At 43.5% G+C, this 22,051-nt stretch overlaps 1 protein-coding gene across 1 annotated transcript; it reads left to right on the forward strand.

Annotated features, from left to right (window-relative positions):
• Positions 1 to 288: 288 nt before the first annotated feature.
• Positions 289 to 19,586, forward strand: LOC115136301 (uncharacterized). The gene is made up of 6 exons (XM_065023413.1): positions 289 to 372; positions 1,610 to 2,812; positions 2,928 to 3,476; positions 3,665 to 5,246; positions 7,297 to 7,736; positions 19,414 to 19,586. The coding sequence occupies exons 1-6, from the start codon at positions 336 to 338 to the stop codon at positions 19,584 to 19,586; spliced, it is 3,984 nt and encodes a 1,327-aa protein (XP_064879485.1). The 5' UTR covers positions 289 to 335.
• The last annotated feature ends 2,465 nt before the right edge of the window (positions 19,587 to 22,051 follow it).

Raw genomic sequence — 22,051 nt, forward strand, 5'->3', positions numbered from 1 at the left:
TTCAAGGGTTTTTATCCAAAGAAATAAGGGCATCAACCGTCAGGGCTCCAGAGTCCACTTCCTGTTCAGAAAGAACAACAAGACTGGTGGACAAAGATGTGAGTGACTCAAATGTTTACATAACATACCGTATCAGTGATATTTTACACACACTGCATTGCCTGGGCAATGAGCAAAAAAAATATGATTTTATGTTGAGGGCCAAATGATCTGAAATTTTCTAATACTGGGGCTGCAGAAGTAAACCCAGTTCTGATATGTTTTCAGAACACTGAGTCATGTCTGACTCGGAGACCATCGAGCTAGCCGCTCTGGGCCGACCCTTCCAGCTGGGGATGCTGTATGACTGTCGTAGAGATGTCCTCATCCCAGGTACAGGAAACTATTCCTCTTTGGTTTGGAGGTAAATCGATATGCATCATCTTAAATTCATTGACAGTGTTTCCACCATTGAGTTGGATAGAGGGCACACTGTTCCAACACGGGGAACACCATTGAGGGCTTTCACCATTTTAAAGTAGTTTATATGGGTTTAGGAACAATCAACAGGAGGGGTCAGCCAATGAATTGCACTCCTGAACAGACATTCCATAACTGCAGATGTCAGTAAATCACCAACCTTGGCTTTATACTTGTTCAGACTATACACACTCCACACAGTAGGTGGTGGTATACACCTTCACAGTTTATTTACTAACTGATAATACATTCATAGAAGTTGAAGACATTGGGGCCATAATTGTGAACAGAAGCAACCATTTACATTGAAACAGTTTCTCCAGCTCAAAATGCGTCTCAGCTAATTAAAATTGTTGATATACTTGACCGTGACCAATCGCAAAAGTTCAGCTGGTCCCATCAGATAACATGGCATATGCTAGCCCTATGCTAACCTCACCAGGTGGCAGTGATTATATTCTGTCTGAGCCCTCCTTGGGACCCAGATTTAATTGTATAATCCTTCTTTAACCCACAGGATATCTCTCCCAGTTGACTACTTCAAATGGTGAAAGTCCCGAATGGAGCTGCCCATGCTAAAACAGGCTTTTGGGCACTAAAGTCCTCTATGATACTGTCACAGAAGCGGTCATTGCAGAGAGAGATGGTCTTTCTGGTGCATCTCTATGGTTACCACAGAGTAAGAAAAGCTAGAGGACGCACTTGGGACAAAAGGGTGATGGCATGCAAGTTGGTTTTGAAGTGTTCATATAGTAGTAATGCTGTCAATGGCAAAGATGGCACTTTCTTAATGATTGTATGTGGCACCATTTGTCCCTGTAGGGGAACATTCTAGATAGAACTCTTTCTGGTTCCAAATAGCAACTTTTATTTGGAACAAAGGTTCTATTTGACCTGAAAGAAGCTCCAGATAGAACCCCTTCCCAGAATGGTTCAAATGGTGCTCCAGAGCATTCTTTACTTCTGAGAGTAGGAGGTGTAGGTTTTCTAACTATGGGTTGACACCTAGAATATTTACTTTGAGTTCAATATGTACCTTCAATTAGTTATTTGAATGAAACCATGTTTACATATAGAAATATTTACACATGTACACGATGGATTATAATTTTCACAATAACGTTCTTTGGTCATTCTCTATAAACTGCAGGTATCACTCTCTGGGATTCTGAGATGCTTCAGAAACACATCAATGTCCGTCCACAACCGAACACCGACTTCAAAATCATTGCTTCAGACTCAAGTGAAGCCAAGTCAGAAGCTTTGAATGTGTCTGCATCTCTTGAGGCCAGTTTTCTTGGTGGCTTAGTCAGTGTGAAGGGTTCTGCTGAATTCCTACATGACAAAAAGACCTCAAAGCGTCAGTCTAGGGTTTCTCTGCAGTACCGTACCACCACTCGCTTTGAGCAGTTGACCATGGACCACCTGGGGGCAGGAAATGTGAAACACTGTAATGTCTTCCAAGAGGGCTCTTCAACCCATGTGGTGACTGCCCTGCACTACGGAGCCCAGGCATTCTTCGTTTTTGACCAAGAGGTTTCCTCAGGAGAAAACCACCAGGACATCCAGGGAAACCTGCTGTGCACAGTAAAAAAGATCCCTTTCACTACAATAGAAGGGCAGGGAAATTTGAAGATGAGTGAGGAAGAGAAGAAAAAGGCCAATAAATTCAACTGTACCTTCCATGGTGATTTTGCACTAGAAAACAACCCTGTCACATTTGAAGATGCCATCAAGGTGTATGCAGGCCTGCCACGTCTGCTAGGGGAGAAGGGAGAACATGCTGTGCCCATGACTGTCTGGCTCTATCCTCTCAAGAACCTGGACTCTGCAGCTGCCCAGCTAGTCAGGCAGATCAGTGTTAGCCTGGTGCGTCGCGCACAGCAAATCTTGGACGGACTGGACAATACTGATGTACAATGCAAGGACATGATGAAGGAAGATATGGCTATCAAGTTCCCTGAACTCAAAGCCAAGGTCAACAAGTTCAGGGACATGTGCTCAGAGTACAAGCTGGTGTTCCAGAAAGGTCTCTGCAAGGTTCTTCCCAAAATAAGAGGAGGAGGAATGGAGGAGGAAGAGCTGATCAAAATGCTCAACAGCAAAGAACGTTCTCCATTCCAGAATGACCTCATGATCACGTACCTGGACGACAGAGAGAGAGAGATGAATGTTGTCAGCTCTTACCTTGACATAATGAAAGAGGTACAAGTTGTGTACACAAGCAGTGAATTGGATGGAATAGTGCTTGATAAAGCTAATGATTATGTAGTGTGTTTTGCATTATCCTTTTTGAAGGAGAAAGAAGAGTATCTGGTAGTCCTGGAGAACTACTTGCTGGAAGAATCTAAGAGTGATTTTCACTGATACCTTACAACCCCAACGCAGCCGGGAAGACTGCGGCAGAAAGGTGGTTTCGCTCAGGGGAGGTAACGACCTAACCAGGCAAACCATAAATCTGTTCCTAGACTTCAAAGAGTCTAACAAAGACAGAGAAAATCTTGCATTCTGTATTGCATCAATTCCAAACAAACTCCTCACTGCGTCCTCCATCCATGTCTATGAAAGAGGGACACTTTTGAATCCACAGTTTGAGCTGCCATCAAAGCCAGGTGTTCCCACCATCAAGAGTCTGGAGCATGACTGTGTACACTTGCAAGTCAACCCTCCCAACCTTGGTGTTACCTCTGTGGAATCGTACCAGGTTTTGTACCAGGCTGAGCAGGCTGACTCTGAGTGGACCGAGGTCAAATCTGATGCTACTACACAGGTCACCATCAGTCGTTTGGACCCATACAAAAAGTACCGCTTTAGCTGCAAGGCAGTGTGTAGACCTGGTGTGAGCCTCTCCAGTGACTGGACAGAATACGTCAGGACCCGTCCATGTAGCCCCCCTGGACCACCCGCAGAGAAGAGGATAGAATCGGGAAGTATCAGAGTGAACTGGGACATTCCTACCAAGGCGGGAGATGATGTTGAAGTCATTGGTTATGTGGTAGAATACAGAAAGAAAGAGGGTAAAGGCTATAGACAATCAGATGTGGCACACCATCAAAACCACCACTAGAGAGAGTACACTGGAAGGACTAGAGGCTGACACTGGATACAGCATCAGAGTCTATGCTAACTGTGGCGAAACAGGGAATAGTCTACCCAGTCCTGAGACTGTGCTGACTACCCTTAGGTCTCTGATGTCCAACCGAAGACAAGCAAATCAACAGCAGCAAAAGTCAGGAATTCCTCACAAAATCCCAGAAGGTGGAAAAGGGCAAACCCTCAATCCACTGGCTGAATCTGGAACAGAAGTTTGGTGTAAGTGACAGTTTTGACCAGTACACATTTGGGAGGAAAGTTGAGCAAGGGAATAACAAGGTGATATTGCTTCTGGGGGCCACAGGTGCAGGAAAAACAACTCTGGTCAATGCCATGATAAACTACATCCTCGGGGTAAAGTGGGAAGATTGTTACCGCTTTAAGCTCATCCATGAGGTGACCAACAGGTCCCAGGCTGAGAGCCAGACTGTGGTTGTGACATCATACGAGCTCTACAACCAGCCAGGCTTTCAGATTCCTTATTCTCTGACTGTCATTGACACACCAGGGTTCGGAGACACCAGAGGAATGGCTCATGATAAATTGCTCATCCAGATGTTGAAGGATTTCTTGTGTAACCCTTTAGGGATTAATCACATTGATGCAGTCTGCTTTGTAGTGCAGGCACCACTTGTTCGTCTCAGTCCTTCCCAGAGATACATCTTTGATTCCATCCTGTCCATCTTTGGAAAGGATGTTGCTGAAAACATCCTGATGCTTGTGACATTTGTTGATGGGAAGCACATACCGGTGCTAGAGGCCATCAATGCTGCAAATCTGCCCTGTAAGAAAGATAAGAAGGGGCTACCAACCCATTTCAAGTTCAACAGTTCATTTCTGTTCTTAAAGGAGACAGAGAACAGCTCTGAAGAGGATGATTCTGACGATGATCATAAGGCCCAGTGTCCAGAGCAATGGAGGTCAACTTTCAAGGAGATGAAGAAATTTTTCCAAGCACTGGAAAGCATTGAGAGTAAAGATGTGACCCTGACAATGAAAGTTCTGGAAGAACGTGAGCTTCTGGAGAAGACCATGACACGCCTGACCCCTCAGATCACAGCAGGTCTGTCAAAGCTAAGTGAGATCAAAAGCTTCAAACAGTGTCTGGAGAACGAGGATGAGAACATGAAACAGAACAAAAACTTTGAGGCCGAGGTAAATGTGCTGCAGGTGAAGCTGACTGCAAGATCAAACTGCAAGATCTGCAATTTTACATGTCACACCTGCTGTTTCCTTCCAATGGAGGATGACATCAACAGTTGTGCCGTGATGGATGATGATGGCAACTGCACCATATGTCCAGGAAAATGCTCTTCCAGTGACCACGACAGGGAAAAAGTCTTGTTGACATATGAAACAAAGACTGAGAAAAAGACTGTTCAAGGCATGAAAGACAACTTCATGAAGGCGTGGGACAAGTCTATGGAAACCAAGGAGATGCTGGATAAGCTTGAGGATGAGTTTCATATGATCAAGGACGCATTGATGAATTTGATCAAGAAGTCTTCTGACTGTCTCAAGAGACTTAATGATGTTGCCCTGAAGCCAAGCTCTCTCTCCACTGTGGAGTATATTGAGATAATCATTCGCACAGAGGAGGAGGAACGCAAACCAGGCTTCGAGGATCGGATCGTAGAGTTGAAGAAAATGAAGGGAGAGTTTACGATTCTGGATAAGATTAAAAAGGAGAAGATGTACTCCCAAATGAGCGAAAATTCCTGAAGGAAAAATAGGATGGATGGCAGGGGGGTTCCAACATAAGTCAGTCATGGAATGTTGTCTTGCTAACATTATCTGGAAATAAAATTGTCTCCATTTGAACATTAATCTTCCCAATGTTGGGAACGTTTGTGTTTACTGATTAGAGCCAACTGAGATGTGTGGTTCATTGGCTTTGTATTAAAACTCTTAGCCTCGTGTAAAGCCTTATGTTAATTTGTCCATCCCAAGGTAACTGAACAAAAATGATGGCCTAGATTAAATCAGAACTCTATAGAAAATCATGGTCTTTGTTCAGGCAATGTGAGAGGTGTAATTGCATCAACTCTCTGAGTGGCTGTTCTTGTGGTCATTGTCACAAAGCCACACCCATCCTACCGGTGCTAGAAGTTCAGAAGGAGAATGTAGACTATATAGAAATAATGACACATTGAACATCATTAAATGAAAGAATAAGGATTGATATCATCCTAATGGAGGTGTACTGTGTATTACAACACACATTCCTATGTTCAACCTTGTCAACCGGTTACTAATGAGATCAGTATAACGACGGGAAACGCTTGTTGATTTTACAGCTACAACACAATAACACCTCTGACATTGCCTAAGGATCATTCTATAAACTAGAGTACCAGTGAGGATTTCCTGCGGTGGACAACTCACAGATACAGCTGTTGATGATAAGTAATTGATATATAAGAAACATTCAAGAAAATTCACAAGTTAATTTAACCAACTCTGTTTAACCCTTTTTCATGGTTTGTGTCTTGACAAATTTGGCCAAAATCGTGTGACATAAAACATTTCTTACCTTGCATTCATGGCAGTGTTTGCTGTTCTATCATATATTAAACATGTATCAGTTAAATGAGACATTGAACTTGATCCCGGTAAGAATCCTGGATGTTGCTCGGACAGTTCTTTGTATGGTGATTTTGGAAATGCTCTGTAACTAGGCTTACCTAACATTTAGTGTTTCCTTATGTTACGGTGTGAATATAGTTTTCATGGGCACACAAATCCCAACTGTATTGGATTACAAAATCAAATGTGTCTAACTAATATAGTCTTAACTTGATACTTAAAACCAAAATCGAAGACCATTGTGTCGTGGTCCATATTAGATCTAACATCCCTAGCAGATGATTGATGTTGATCATCTGTCTGCTTGATTTACAGCAGGGTCACGTTAGATTGAACAGAGAACGAGTCAAGGTAATGAGTTAAAGTTGTATTGGACAGAGTCGACTGTGTGAAATTGTGTAGCATAGACTATAGTGTATAGAAGTATGGCCTTAACTACATATGAGGACACAGAGGTCTGTGGATTTTTTGGTCAATTCATATTTTTTATTGCATGACAAGATAATAAAATAGTAAAAGGTTGTTCCTCGTTTATTTGATTTTAATTTTAGTTTAGTTTCTTTGTCGAAAGGAAATATGAAATAATTATTTGATTATTGTGTTTTTGTAATTATTGGTTCTAGTTCAACCTGTTAAAACAGGGCCGGATTAAGAAATCATAGGCCCCGGGGCTTTGTTTAAAAAAAAATAATGCACACTGACTCACATAATGATGGAGATGAAGCCATAGACTACTCACAGTGATGGCCATTGTGCTTGCTGTGGCAATAGTCCATCTCAAGATGAGCGACTTTGAAAAACAGTGCTGCTGTTAGCTAGAAATTGGGAGTAGATTAATTGTTATATTTTTTTGTATTGTTTTAACATATACATTAGTCTTCTCTTTTCAGCGGTAGACATTTGCTTTCCAAACTACATTTTTTCCAGGATTGTATTTTGAAATCTGCAAAAGGCAAACAGACAGTTGCAACCAGCCATAGAAATATACTGAACAAATATATAAACGCAACATGCAACAATTTCAGACTTTATTGGGTTACAGTTTATATAAGGAAATCAGACAACTGAAATAAATAAAATAGGCTCTAATCTATGGATTTCACATGACTGGGAATACAGATTTGCACCTTTGCAGCGCGACACATCTCCTTCCCATAGAGTGGATCAGGCTGTTGACTGTGGCCTGTGGACTGTGGCCTGTGGCCTGTGGCCTGTGGACTGTGGCCTGTGGCCTGTGGCCTGTGGACTGTGGCCTGTGGACTGTGGCCTGTGGCCTGTGGCCTGTGGACTGTGGACTGTGGAATGTGGCCTGTGGCCTGTTGACTTTGGCCTGTGGACTGTGGCCTGTGGACTGTGGCCTGTGGACTGTGGCCTGTGGACTGTGGCCTGTGGCCTGTGGCCTGTGGACTGTGGCCTGTGGCCTGTGGACTGTGGCCTGTGGACTGTGGCCTGTGGCCTGTGGACTGTGGCCTGTGGCCTGTGGCCTGTGGCCTGTGGACTGTGGCCTGTGGACTGTGGCCTGTGGACTGTGGCCTGTGGCCTGTGGACTGTGGCCTGTGGACTGTGGCCTGTGGACTGTGGCCTGTGGCCTGTGGAATGTGGACTGTGGCCTGTGGCCTGTGGCCTGTGGAATGTGGCCTGTGGCCTGTGGACTGTGGCCTGTGGACTGTGGCCTGTGGCCTGTGGACTGTGGCCTGTGGCCTGTGGCCTGTGGCCTGTGGACTGTGGCCTGTGGCCTGTGGCCTGTGGCCTGTGGCCTGTGGCCTGTGGACTGTGGCCTGTGGCCTGTGGAATGTGGCCTGTGGCCTGTGGCCTGTGGCCTGTGGACTGTGGCCTGTGGACTGTGGCCTGTGGACTGTGGCCTGTGGACTGTGGATTGTGGTTCCACTCCTTTTCAAAGGCTGTGAGAAGTTGCTGGATTTTGGCGGGATATCAGATATGAAGGATATCAGATATGAAGGATATCAGATATGAAGGATATCAGATATGAAGGATATCAGATATGAAGGATATCAGATATGAAGGATATCAGATATGAAGGATATCAGATATGAAGGATATCAGATATGAAGGATATCAGATATGAAGGATATCAGATATGAAGGATATCAGATATGAAGGATATCAGATATGAAGGATATCAGATATGAAGGATATCAGATATGAAGGATATCAGATATGAAGGATATCAGATATGAAGGATATCAGATATGAAGGATATCAGATATGAAGGATATCAGATATGAAGGATATCAGATATGAAGGATATCAGATATGAAGGATATCAGATATGAAGGATATCAGATATGAAGGATATCAGATATGAAGGATATCAGATATGAAGGATATCAGATATGAAGGATATCAGATATGAAGGATATCAGATATGAAGGATATCAGATATGAAGGATATCAGATATGAAGGATATCAGATATGAAGGATATCAGATATGAAGGATATCAGATATGAAGGATATCAGATATGAAGGATATCAGATATGAAGGATATCAGATATGAAGGATATCAGATATGAAGGATATCAGATATGAAGGATATCAGATATGAAGGATATCAGATATGAAGGATATCAGATATGAAGGATATCAGATATGAAGGATATCAGATATGAAGGATATCAGATATGAAGGATATCAGATATGAAGGATATCAGATATGAAGGATATCAGATATGAAGGATATCAGATATGAAGGATATCAGATATGAAGGATATCAGATATGAAGGATATCAGATATGAAGGATATCAGATATGAAGGATATCAGATATGAAGGGAAGACACAGATGCAGACCATGTTGAATTAACTATGGCTTAATAATCCAAACATGGGCAGGCAATAGACAGGTCAAGGCAGGCAGGTGTCAGTTAAGCAGAGGTGGAGCAGCAGTACCGGACGGCAGTCAGGGTCAGGGCAGGCAGGTGTCAGTAAACCAGAGGTGGAGCAGCAGTACCGGACGGCAGTCAGGGTCAGGGCAGGCAGGTGTCAGTTAAGCAGAGGTGGGGCAATTATATTTTTGTTCAGTGTACAGTCCATAGATGGCCGTTCCCAAGTCAGGACTGGCGTCCATTGCTAGTGTACTTATTAGTTTAGCAGTCTAATTGCCAGGGTAAGAGATTCCAAACCCTTCTATGGATTATGTGTCTATGGCCACAATGCAACAAGCTGTATTAATACTCAAGGAAACACTTGAGTAAATGAGGGCATGGTTTTCCTGGCATGGTTTAGGTCCACAATTAGAATTTATGCCAAGGAGCATTGAACCTGTTCTGGCAGCTTGTGGTGGCCAAACACCTTTAAGTGCAGTGCATTCGGAAAATATTCAGACCCCTTGACTTTTTCCACATTTTGTTACATTACAGCCTTATTCTAAAATTAACCTAACAAAATTTGGAAAAAGTCAAGGAGTCTGAATCAAGGGGACAACCATCTCTGCAGCATTCCACCAATCAGGCCTTTATGGTAGAGTGGCCAGACGGAAGCCACTTCTCCGTTAAAAGGCACATGACAGCCTGCTTGGAGTTTGCCAGAAAGCAGCCAAAGGAATCTCAGATGAAATCAAGATTGAACTCTTTGGCCTGAATTCCAAGCGTCACGTCTGGAGGAAACCTGGCACTATCCATACGGTGAAGCATGGTGGTGGCGGCATCATGCTGTGGGGATGTTTTTTAGCGGCAGGGACTGGGAGATTAGTCAGGATCGAGGGAAAGGTGAATGGAGCAAAGTACAGTGAGAGCTGTTACCTTCAAGTAGGTCTATGACACCGTGGACACAGATGGCGGATGGGTGTTAGCATCTGCCTCTGAATCCAAAGGTTGCAAGTTAAAATCCAATGATTGAAAGTTGTTTTTGAGATTTTTGTTTTAAGCCTATCCCAAACCTTATTCCTTACCTTTAAGTGTTTACAGTTCATGCCTTAACTTAAGCCTAACCTTAAATTCTGAGTTAATGCCTAAACTTAAACTTGCAACAACTTTGAAATTTGACATTGGAGAAACATGGATGAAAGTCTAATTCTGACGTGAGACAATGAAACCACAGATCGGAACATAGCTGAAAAACGTCCAAATGGCTCTATCAAACAAGGACAACCATATCTACACCCACAAACATACAGTTGACGTCGGAATTTTACATACAACCTTACTTTTGCTACCTGACAACTTTACGGTTTTTACTTTTTAATTACCGTTTATATTTTAGTTTTTTCCCTCAACTTATTTTCATTCAACTTTTTCACTCCGGACGCTTTATCTGGACACGGTTCGTCAGGACCCCCAACAGCCGAAGCTAAGTAGTAACATTAACATGATGCCTTCTAATTGCAGTCGCTGTACTCATAATATACAGAAGAACGATCGCCTTACGGCAGGGATAGCTGTGCTACAAGCCCAGCTTCAGACACAATCGTTAGGAAAGGGTCATTTCAGTGTAGGAAAGGATGAAACAGCGTCTGTGCCACCAGTAAGTACAGAGAGTAACGTTAGTATAAATCCCCTCACACGGTCCCCACAGCCGGACAACTTTCTCACGTTTTATGAAGGGAAATGCTGTAGGAATGCTCAACCGGTATAGCTCATTCAGCCGACAGAAACTTCCAACCGGTTTTCCCCATTAAGCAACGAGTCAGATCCAGAGGCCGAGCCTTCTCTGGTCTCTACTCCTCCCGGTACGGTGTCTGAGACACCGAAGCCTCTCACCATTAGCTCTGACAAATTGAAAACTCTAGTCATTGGCGACTCCATTACCCGCAGTATTAGACTTAAAACGAATCATCCAGCGATCATACACTGTTTACCAGGGGGCTGAAGATGATGTTGGCTAAAACTGCCGATTGTAGAGAGTATAGAGATATTGTTATCCACGTCGGCACCAACGATGTTAGGATGAAATAGTCAGAGATCACCAAGCGCAACATAGCTTCAGCGTGTAAATCAGCTAGAAAGATGTGTCGGCATCGAGTAATTGTCTCTGGCCCCCTCCCAGTTAGGGGGAGTGATGAGGTCTACAGCAGAGTCTCACAACTCAATCGCTGGTTGAAAACTGTTTTCTGCCCATCCCAAAAGATAGAATTTGTAGATAATTGGCCCTCTTTCTGGGACTCACCCACAAACAGGACCAAGTCTGCCCTGCTGAGGAGTGACGGACTCCATCCTAGCTGGAGGGGTGCTCTCATCTTATCTACCGACATAGACAGGGCTCTAACTCCTCTAACTCCACAATGAAATAGGGTGCAGGCCAGGCAGCAGGCTGTTAGCCAGCCTGCCAGCATAGTGGAGTCTGCCACTAGCACAGTCAGTGTAGTTAGCTTAGCTATCCCCATTGAGACCGTGTCCGTGCCTCGACCTAGGTTGGGCAAACTAAACATGGCGGTGTTCGCCTTAGCAATCTCACTAGGATAAAGACCTCCATTCCTGTCATTATTGAAAGAGATTGTGATACCTCACATCTCAAAATAGGGCTACTTAATGTTAGATCCCTTACATCAAAGGCAATTATAGTCAATGAACTAATCACGGATCATAATCTTGATGTGATTAGCCTGACTGAAACATGGCTTAAGCCTGATGAATTTACTGTGTTAAATGAGGCCTCACCTCCTGGCTACACTACAGAGCATATCCCCCGTGCATCCCGCAAAGGCGGAGGTGTTGCTAACATTTACAATAGCAAATTTCAATTTACACAAAAAAATGATGTTTTCGTCTTTTGAGCTTCTAGTCATGAAATCTATGCAGCCTACTCAATCACTTGTTACAGCTACTGTTTACAGGCTTCCTGGGCCATATACAGCGTTCCTCATTGAGTTCCCTGAATTCCTATCTGACCTTGTCGTCATAACAGATAATATTCACATTTTTGGTGACTTTAATATTCACATGGAAAAGTCCACAGACCCACTCCAAAAGGCTTTCAGAGCCATCATCGACTCAGTGGGTTTTGTCCAACATGTCTCTGGACCTACTCACTGTCACATTCATACTCTGGACCTAGTTTTGTCCCATGGAATAAATATTGTGGATCTTTCAATGTTTTTCATCATAATCCTGGACTATCGGACCACCATTTTATTACGTTTGCAATTGCAACAAATAATCTGCTCAGACCCCAACCAAGGAACATCAAAAGTCGTGCTATAAATTCACAGACAACACAAAGATTCCTTGATGTCCTTCCAGACTCCCTCTGTCTACCCAAGGACGCCAGAGGACAAAATTCAGTTCACCACCTAACTGAGGAACTCAATTTAACCTTGCGCAATACCCTAGATGCAGTTGCACCCCTAAAAACTAAAAACATTTCTCATAAGAAACTAGCTCCATGGTACACAGAAAATACCCGAGCTCTGAAGCAAGCTTCCAGACAATTGGAACGGAAATGGCGCCACACCAAACTGGAAGTCTTCCGACTAGCTTGGAAAGACAGTACCGTGCAGTATCGAAGAGCCCTTACTGCTGCTCGATCACCCTATTTTTCCAAATTAATTCAGGAAAATAAGAACAATCCGAAATTCCTTTTTGATACTGTCACAAAGTTAACTAAAAAGCAGCATTCCCCAAGAGAGGATGGCTTTCACTTCAGCAGTAATAAATTCCTGAACTTCTTTGAGGAAAAGATCATGATTATTAAAAAGCAAATTACGGACTCCTCTTTAAATCTGCTCATTCCTTCAAAGCTCAGTTGTCCTGAGTCTGCACAACTCAGGACCTAGGATCAAGTGTTTTAGTACTATATCTCTTGACACAATGATGAAAATAATCATGGCCTCAGTTAGTTCTAAATACGGCTGCTAGAATCCTGACTAGAACCCAAAAAATATATCATATTACTCCAGTGCTAGCCTCCCTACACTGGCTTCCTGTCAAGACAAGGGCTGATTTCAAGGTTTTACTGCTAACCTACAAAGCATTACATGGGCTTGCTCCTACCTATCTCTCTGATTTGGTCCTGCCGTACATACCTACACGTAGGCCTCCTAATTGTCCCTAGAATTTCTAAGCAAACAGCTGGAGGCAGGGCTTTCTCCTATAGAGCTCAATTGTTATGGAATGGTCTGCCTACCCATGTGAGAGACGCAAACTCAGTCTCAACCTTTAAGTCTTTACTGAAGACTCATCTCTTCAGTGGGTCATATGATTGAGTGTAGTCTGGCCCAGGAGTGTGAAGGTGAACGGAAAGGCTCTGGAGCAACGAACCGCCCTTGCTGTCTCTGCCTGGCTGCTTCCCCTCTTTCCACTGGGTTTCTCTGCCTTACTAGGGCTCTTTCATGCCGTCCCTAGGAGGGGTGCGTCACTTGAGTGGGTTGAGTCACTGATGTGATCTTCCTGTCTGGGTTGGCGCCCCTCCTTGGGTTGTGCCATGGTGGAGATCTTTGTGGGCTATACTCGGCCTTGTCTAAGGATGGTAAGTTGGTGGTTGAAGATATCCCTCTAGTGGTGTGGGGACTGTGCTTTGGCAAAGTGGGTGGGGTTATATCCTTCCTGTTTGGCCCTGTCCGGGGTTATCATCGGATGGGGCCACAGTGTCTCCTGACCCCTCCTGTCTCAGCCTCCAGTATTTATGCTGCAGTAGTTTATGTGTCAGTAGTGGTTAAGGGCGCTGTACTGCAGCGTCAGCTGTGCCACCAGAGACTCTGAGTTTGCGCCCAGGCTCTGTCGTAACCGGCCGCGACCGGGAGGTCCGTGGGGCGACGCACAATTGGCCTAGCGTCGTCCGGGTTAGGGAGGGTTTGGCCGGTAGGGAAATCCTTGTCTCATCGCGCACCAGCGACTCCTGTGGCGGGCCAGGCGCAGTGCGCCCTAACCAAGGTTGCCAGGTGCACTGTGTTTCCTCCGACACATTGGTGCGGCTGGCTTCCGGGTTGGATGGCGCTGTGTTAAGAAGCAGTGCGGCTTGGTTGGGTTGTGTATCGGAGGACGCATGGCTTTCAACCTTCGTCTCTCCCGAGCCCGTACGGGAGTTGTAGCGGTGAGACAAGATAGTAGCTACTAAACAATTGAATACCACAAAATTGGGGAGAAAAAGGGGTAAAAATTCAAAAAAAAAAAAAGTAAAACCACTCATTCTCATCTATAGATTGGAATGTCCACAGTGCAAGATGTTCTACATTGGACGGACAAAGAGACGCCTTCAAGACCGCTTAGCTGAACACAAGTACGCCATACGGGTAGGCAATGAAGACTATCCCATGGCAAGGCACTACAAGTCCTTACACCATGTCAACCCTGCCTCCCTACAAGCTTTGGGTATTGATCATATTCCGGCCTCTATTAGAAAAGGGGACCGTCTTAAACAGTTAAACCAAAGGGAAAAATTTGGGATTTACAAACTACAGGCCACTAAGTACCCTGGTTTAAATGGGGATATGGATTTACAAACAACAGGCCACTAAATACCCTGGTTTAAATGAAGATATGGATTTACAAACTACAGGCCACTAAATACCCTGGTTTAAATGGGGATATGGATTTACAAACTACAGGCCACTAAATACCCTGGTTTAAATGAAGATATGGATTTACAAACTACAGGCCACTAAATACCCTGGTTTAAATGAAGATATGGATTTACAAACTAATTTTTAAAATTGTATTTAACTAGGCAGGTCAGTTAAGAACAAATTCTTATTTTCAATGACGGCTTAGGAACAGTGGGTTAACTGCCTGTTCAGGGACAGAATGACAGATTTGTAACTTGTCAGCTCGGGGATTTGAACTTGCAACCTTTCGGTTACTAGTCCAACGCTCTAACCACTAGGCTACCCTGCCGCCCCTGTAGGGTTGTGATGGGTCCATTTGCTGTCATCTAGTGGACATTTTGCTCTATTGCCCTCAGCCATGGTTAGACTGTTGTTGTTCATGCTTTGCTGTGTTCTAGTGTACTATGGAATACATTGCTTTCTTATTCTTGACACTTCTCCCAGTCATATTTAAGGTTAGAACTACTTTTTCGTGTTCCGATACTTCTAGCTTGGAGTTGTATCTTTATGATAACATAGCTTCAGTATTTCATCTTTTAATGTGTATAGTATTGCTTACTAGGTGTGTCCAATCAATTGTGTAACCACTCCCTCTTCCAATTAGGGCTAATTGGAAAAGCTGTTCAAAAGAGGACATTGTATTCCTTTTTTTCTTGGTACTCCCTGACGAAGGCCATGCAGACGAAACGCGTCGTTTAAAAAAGAACTTTGTTTCTATTGAACATGCCATACTAATAAAGGCATTTTAATTAATTATATGAAGAGGCCTTGGTCCTCCTTTCTTTTTGATGACCAATTTACCCCTTTTACCAAAGAGCACCTTCTGTCTACTAAAATATGTACTATTGTGTACCTTAGTAGTGCTTCCCTTCCTCCTCTTTATATCAAATCAAATGTATTTATAAAGCCCTTTTTACATCAGCAGATGTCACAAAGTGCTTATAGTGAAATCCAGCCTAAAAATCCAAACCGCAAGCAATGCAGATGTAGAAGCACATTGGCTAGGAAGAACTAGAGAGGAACCAAGCTCTGAGGAGTTGCCGATTGGAAATTATTAGAATACATGGCCAGTAAGGCCAGATTGTCCTTCAAGATGTTCAAATGTTCATAGATGGCCAGAGAAAGAGATCCATAGCTGCTGGCAGAACAGGAATCAAGGTAAGACCCAAGTGCAGACTGTGTTGAAGTAACAATGTTTATTACAGGGGCAGGCAAACTACAGGTCAAGGCAGGCAAGGGTCGACAATCCAGAGTAGTGGCAAAGGCACAGGACGGCAGGCAGGCTCAGGGGCAGGCCGAGTAGTCAACAGGCGGGCTCAGAGTCAGGACATGCAAAGGTCAAAACCAAGAGAGTGAGAAAAAGAGACTGGGGAAAAGCAGGAGCTGAGACAAAATGCTGGTTGACTTGCCAGTTTATCTTGTTTGTCAACAGACAAACATAGGAATAAGCACCCAGGGGATAATGGGGGAAGATGAGCAACACCTGGAGGGTGTTGGAGACAAGGACAGGTGAAACAGACCAGGGGTGACAACAGTTTAAACTGGAGTAGAAGCACAACCAGGTGGACTGGGGTTAGCCAGGAGTCATCAGGCCAGGTAATCCTGAGACATTGTCCCTAGGGCTCAGGTCCTCCAGGAGGGAAGGGGGAGAGGGTATTAGAGGGATCATACTTACATTCACAAAACCAAATAAGACAGGAGAATTACACCAGATATATTTATTTACCTTTATTTAACTAGGCAAGTCAGTTCAGAACAAATTCTTATTTTCAATAATGGCCTAGGAACGGTGGGTTAACTGCCTTGTTCAGGGGCAGAATGACACATTTTTACCTTGTCAGCACAGGGATTCAATCTTGTAACTTTACAGTTACTAGTCCAACGCTCTAACCACTAGGCTACCTGCCACCCCATACAACAGACTGACCCTAGCCCTCCGGGCACATAGACGATTACAGCATAGATACTGGAGGATGAGATGTCGGGGGACACTGAGGCCGTGTACGACGATTCCCCCGGACAGGGCCAACTAGACAGGATATAACCCCACACACTTTGTCAAAGCACAGCCCACACACCACTAGAGGGATATCAACAGACCACCAATTTACTACCCTGAGACAAGGCTGAGTATACTGTAGACCACAAAGGTCTTCTCCACTGCATGAGCCAGAGGGGGCGCAAGACCAGACAGGAAGTTCACGTCAGTGACTCAACCCACTCAAGGTGAGTATAGTGCAAAACATCCTGGCATGACGTGACGCACCCCTCCTCGGGACAGCATGGAAGAGCAGTAGTAATAGGATCCCAGTAGAGAAAAAGGAGCCGGCCAGTCAGAGACAGCAAATGCGGTTCGTCATTCCAGTACCTTGCCGTTTAACATAGGATTTTGATGTTGTATTGATGGTATTAATTGAGAACATGGTTCATATTTGTATCTGTTATTTCCTAACTATTTTTAATCATATTGTGGGTCATTTAAAATGTATTGAGGGGCTTTGTTATTGTGAAACACTGTTTATTTGTCCTATTCTCTATTCTATTCTATTGTGAAATGTTTTTATCATTTTGAAAGTAATTTTATTTCACTAATTACAATTCATTCATCTATTTGGTCTATTCATAATATGAATATATTTCAACATTGGTGCCCTATTCTATTGGCTGTTGATCTTAAAGCCTCTTTTTAAATTGTAATGATATATCTTATTGCAATTTATTATATGACACATTGAGCATGTATGGCAGAGCTGTTTCTATCTGAACCAGGGGAGCCACAGCAAATATATCGCCTGTGTTATATAAATATATGTAAACATTCATATACATAGTTCATATATTATACAGCGCCAAGCCAAACCGCCTGACTATGTACCCCTGCTAAAACAGGAACTAGCTCACACAGCCAGCAATAAAACTACCCCCCCTAACACTATCTCCTCAGCTTTGTTGTCTCCCGAACCCAGGAAACAAAGACATTCCATCGCATGAACACATACACCCAGCCATAGTAAACTGCCCTCTACCTCACGAACCCCTGACACAAACATCATCCTAGAATAAACACTCTTATCCCCTGCTACTGGTCGGGTGCCCAGAACAGAAGACTGCTGTGCACCAATGGGGGCTTCTACTCTGGCTAGAGCTGGTCCGCCTTCAACCCTACGGGACCATTCAGAAGACAAGACTCTACCTACTTAATTCTATGTATAAAAATGAATGTAACCTTTGTATAGGTCCTCTTTTTCACCTGACCCCTCATCGGGTTATATGAACTAGATCCGTGCACGATGTAGAACAAGATATCTTTGACCAATAAACGGCCTTTTTGATACACCTGATTCCACTCTGTCCAGCGCCGTTGATTTGCATTCTCTCTCCCGTAAGAAACACTAACACCTGTAGGACGATTCCTTTCACCCTGAGATCCAGAGTGATCATTAAAGCCAACACCTCAGACCCTCAACACGGCTCCTCTTTTAAGACGCCAGAACACAACACACCTTCCGACATAGGCACAATACTCCGGCTACACAGACAATTTGCAACATAACAACATTGTCACAAAATATCTTTACATTATTTATCCCATACAAAGATGCTTGTTTGCGGTGGACATAAATCAAGTAGTCTTTGAAGATAGGGAGTATGAGTGTGTGAGTTGTCGAGCGTTGGTGGCGATACAGTACAAAATCCCAGTCGATGGTGGCTGTTTTACATCCAGTCAGAGGTTCCTGTCAATCTGTCTGGATGGCAAAGTATTGGACTAATCCTTATGAAGGACTTCCTGGCAGAAGAAGTTACTCGACCAGCCAGCAGCAGGTATGCCAGTTAAATAATTGCCGAAATGTTGGTTGATTATATATTGTTTAAAGCTAAAATCATTAGGGGGTGTGTGCTCAATATATATAGAATCATTAACCTATGACGATAATTATCATAAACTCAGTTTGACGCGATGGTAACGCATTGGCCTTTTGATTAGATGCTGAAGTTGGACTCGCAGACAGCATCATGATTCATTAAATCTCATTCTAACCCATGATGGGGGCGTGCTCAATATGAATACACTAAGATTCAGTTTCGTTATCAGACTAATTTTCTTATGATTTTGTTTGCCGAGCATACAGTCTGGTTATCGCTAGTTCACCCTGCTATGGGCACAAGGGAGAATTGGACGAGGAGTACGGCGTGTCGTCCTTGCGTGTGTCGTTTCTTCCATAAGGAGAACATACCTAGAAGCTAGTGGCATTTACATTGACTTTGCGCTGGAATAAAACCAGTTCATTTATTAAATCTAGCCTGCTGTATTATTTTCAAGACATGGGCCTAATGTCTGTGTAAAAATAGTATTCGTTAGCTTGTCCACTATGTAGCTCCCTTCAGTAACCACAAGCACAACCGTTCCTTGATTTTAACTGGCGGCTTTATTCTGTAGTTTTAGTCAGAATTATCACCTTCCGTGAGAACTATAAAGGAAATGAAAAATACAGTTAAGCACACTCTTACAACCTTATCTTACAAGTGACTTATTCGCTTGGTATAACTCTGAAGTGCTTACATACATAACAGGTTAACTGACTTGCCTAGTTAAATAAATGTAAAATTAAACTAAATAAAAATGTGCTTTGAAAGGTTGGTAATGGCTCACATCAACCCTAGACCCACTCCAATTTGCATACCTCCACAGATGATGCAATCTCTATTGCACCCCACACTGCCCATTCCCAACTGGACAAAAAGAGCACTTAAGTGAGAATTCTATTCATTCACTACAGATCAGCGTTCAACATCAGTGCCCTCAATGCTCATCAATAAGCTAAGGATCCTGGGACTAAACAACTCCCTCTGCAACTGGATCCTGGACTTCCTGATGGGCCGCCCCCAGGTGGTGAGGGTAGGTAACAACACATCCACAAAGCTGAGCCTCAACAACGACGAGAGCTTATAGAGAGGAAGTCAAAGACCAGGCCGTGTGGTGCCCGGACAACAACCTCTCCCTCAACGTGATCAAGACAAAGATTATGATTGTGGACTACAGGAAAAAGAGGACCTAGCATGCCCCCTTTCTCATCGTTGGGGCTGGTATCCACATCTCCAAGTTCCTTGGTGTCCACACCACCAAACTATCATGGTCCAAGCACACCAAGACAGTCGTGAAGAGGGCACGACAATACCTATTCCCCCTCAGGAGACTGAAAAGATTTGGCATGGGTCCTCCGATCCTCAAAATGTTCTACAGCTGCACCATCGAGAGCATCCTGACTGGTTGCATAACTGTCTGGTATGGCAACTGCTCGGCCTCCGATCGTAAGGCACTACAGAAGGTAATGCGAACGGCCCAGTACATAACTGTGGCCAAGCTTCCTCTATACCAGGCGGTGTCAGAGGAAGGCCCTCATCATCCTCTTCGTCTGATGATGAGGAATAGGAATCATCGGACCAACACGCAGCGTGGTAAGTGTTCATTGTACATTTAATTAAATAAACTGAACACTGAATGACAAAAAACAACAAAAGAGAATGAACAAAACAGTTCTGTCTGGTACAGAATACAAAAACAGAAAACAACTACCCACAAACACAGCTGGAAACAGGCTACCTAAGTATGGTTCTCAATCAGAGACAATGGTTGACAGCTGCCTCTGATTGGGAACCATACCAGGCCAAACTCATAGAAATACAACACACAGAACAAAACATAGAATGCTCACCCCAACTCACGCCCTGACCAAACCGAAATAGAGACATAAAAAAGGAACTAAGGTCAGGACGTGACAGACTAATACAATTGATTTGATTTGATGTCTGTTACATTTATGGGGGGTCAATTATGGAAGACATTCTCTTCTGCAAACCACTGGAAACCAGGACAACATGAGGTTATTTTTTTAAGTATTGTTCAGCTTTGTGACATCAAATGGAATTTGGTGGTCAAGATGTGTTGGTATATGTACTGTTGGCGCAAATGCCATGACAGGGAGACATAGTCTAGTGGTAACACGCGTGCAAGCAGTTGCTCCCGACACCACTTGGGTACACTGCATAATCCACCGAGAGGCTGACGTGAGTAAGACCTTTAAACAGGTCAACATACACAACATACACAAGAGGCTCTTGCTGCCAAGAGAATGCCTGACAGCTTGAAAGACGTTTTGGACACTACAGTGAAAATGGTTAACTTTGTTAAAGCAAGGCCCTGAACTCTCGTGTATTTTCTGCATTACTCATTGATATGGGCAGCGACTATGTAACACTTTTACAACATTCAGAAGTGCACTGGTTATCAAGGGGCAAAGTATTGACAGTTTTTTTTTAAATTGAAAGACAAGCTTAAAGTTTTCTTTACTGACCATAATTTTCACTTGTCTGAATGCTTGCATGATGACGAGTTTCTCATACGACTGGCCTATCTGAGTGATGTTTTTTCTCGCCCGAAGGATCTGAATCTAGGATTACAGGGACTCTCCGCAACTATATTCAATGTGCGGGACAAAATTGAGGCTATGATTAAGAAGTTGGAGATCTTTTCTGTCTGCATTAATAACAAGGACAATACACAGGTCTTTCCATCATTGTATGATTTTTTTGTGTGCAAATTAACAAGCTTACGGGCAATGTCAAATGTGATATAGCGAAGAACCTGAGTGAGCTGGGTGCGCAATTACGCAGGAACTTTACCGAAACAGACAACACAAACAACTGGAATCATTATCCCTTTCATTCCCTGCCTCCAGTCCACTTACTGATATCAGAACAAGATAGCCTCATCAAAATTGCAACAAGCAGTTCTGTGAAAATGTACTTTAATCAGAAACCACTGCCAGATTTCCGGATAGGGCTGCGCTCAGAGTTTCCTGCCTTGGCAAATCGCGCTGTTAATAAGACACTGATGCCCTTTGCAACCACGTACCTATGTAAGAGTGGATACTCGGCCCTCACTGGCATATGAACTAAATACAGGCACAGACTATGTGGAAAAACATTTAATACTGAGACTCTCCAATACAAAACAACATTGCATAGTTATGTGCATCCTTTCGAGCACACCCTTCTCATTAACCTGTGTAGAGTTATTCACAATTTTTGATGGAAAATAAGGTTTTATCTGTGAAATGGCTAAATAAAGAGCAAAATGATTGATTATTATTATTTGTTCCATGGCCCTATAAGAGCTCTTAGTTACTTTCCACAAGTTGGGTTGTGACAAAAACTCACACTCATTCTTGTTTAATAAATGTATCGTATAGTGTGTGTGTGGCAGGCTTACAATGATGACAAAAAAACATTGGAGAAAGCGCTGACCCTGGTGCTAGAAGGGGTACGCATCTGGAGTTTGAATGTTTGAAGGGTTAAGGGACTATAAAAAGTTTGGGAACCACTGCTCTGGAGTAATGAATCAAGCCATCTGGCAGT

This window comes from Oncorhynchus nerka, linkage group LG10 (genome assembly GCF_034236695.1).
Source record: "Oncorhynchus nerka isolate Pitt River linkage group LG10, Oner_Uvic_2.0, whole genome shotgun sequence".
NCBI lineage: Eukaryota > Metazoa > Chordata > Actinopteri > Salmoniformes > Salmonidae > Oncorhynchus > Oncorhynchus nerka.